This window comes from Pygoscelis adeliae, unplaced genomic scaffold, assembly GCF_000699105.1.
Source record: "Pygoscelis adeliae isolate BGI_AS28 unplaced genomic scaffold, ASM69910v1 Scaffold79, whole genome shotgun sequence".
Lineage (NCBI taxonomy): Eukaryota > Metazoa > Chordata > Aves > Sphenisciformes > Spheniscidae > Pygoscelis > Pygoscelis adeliae.
The window spans coordinates 2,556,999-2,557,673 of NW_008825532.1; the positions used below are offsets into that span (position 1 = coordinate 2,556,999).

The 675-nt window shown below is 68.1% G+C and overlaps 1 protein-coding gene across 1 annotated transcript in view; it reads left to right on the top strand.

The window, feature by feature from the left end:
* Nucleotides 1-675, top strand: part of LOC103923401 (chromosome unknown open reading frame, human CXorf65) — a 3,520-nt gene that overhangs the window by 1,125 nt on the left and 1,720 nt on the right. Inside the window, exons 2-3 of the mRNA XM_009331745.1 lie at nt 3-145; nt 249-317. Coding sequence (XP_009330020.1) covers nt 3-145; nt 249-317 — 212 coding nt within the window. The remainder of the gene's footprint in view (nt 1-2; nt 146-248; nt 318-675) is intronic.

Sequence of the window (675 nt, forward strand, 5' to 3'; positions counted from 1 at the left end):
AGCTTTTCCAATGTCATCGACCTGTGTGACAAGCTGGGCACCCCCAAGCTGCTGTTCCAGGTGACCAGGCTGAGCGAGAGGGCCAGTGAGCTCCTCCAGGTGTGCAGCACCTACTACGTGTGCAGGGTGGAGTTCGGAGCACCTGGTAGGTGTCCAGGCAAGCGGAGCCCCCTGGTCCCTGGGGGTCCCAGCAGTGCACGTGGTGGTGGGGCGCAGCGGGCAGGAGTGACCGTGGCGCCGTCCCACAGGGACTGAGGAGGAGGACGCGTGCTGGTCCTTCATGCCCCTCCTGGAGCACCCCAGCCCAACGCTGGCAGGTGGGCAAGGGGACGGGGATGGGGACAAGCTGGGTGGATGGGCACAGGCACGGGTCCCGGCACTGGGCCAGGGTCTGCCGTGGAGCCCCCAGTCCCATCTGTGGTGGCGGTGGCCTGCGGCTGCAGGGCGAGCGCCTGCACAGGAGGCAGACCGGCGCCCCAGAGATGCCAGAGGAGAGGAGGACACCTGATGCGGTGACACTGTCCTCCACGGCGCAATCCCAAGCAATGGTAAGGGGCTGCTGGTGGCCCCCAGGGCGGCCGGTGTGGCCTTGCCCATCTTCACCAAGGCCACCTCTGCCCTGGGGACAGGGGGACACTGTCAGCCACAGGCCAGCCCCGCCCAGGGGACCTTCCC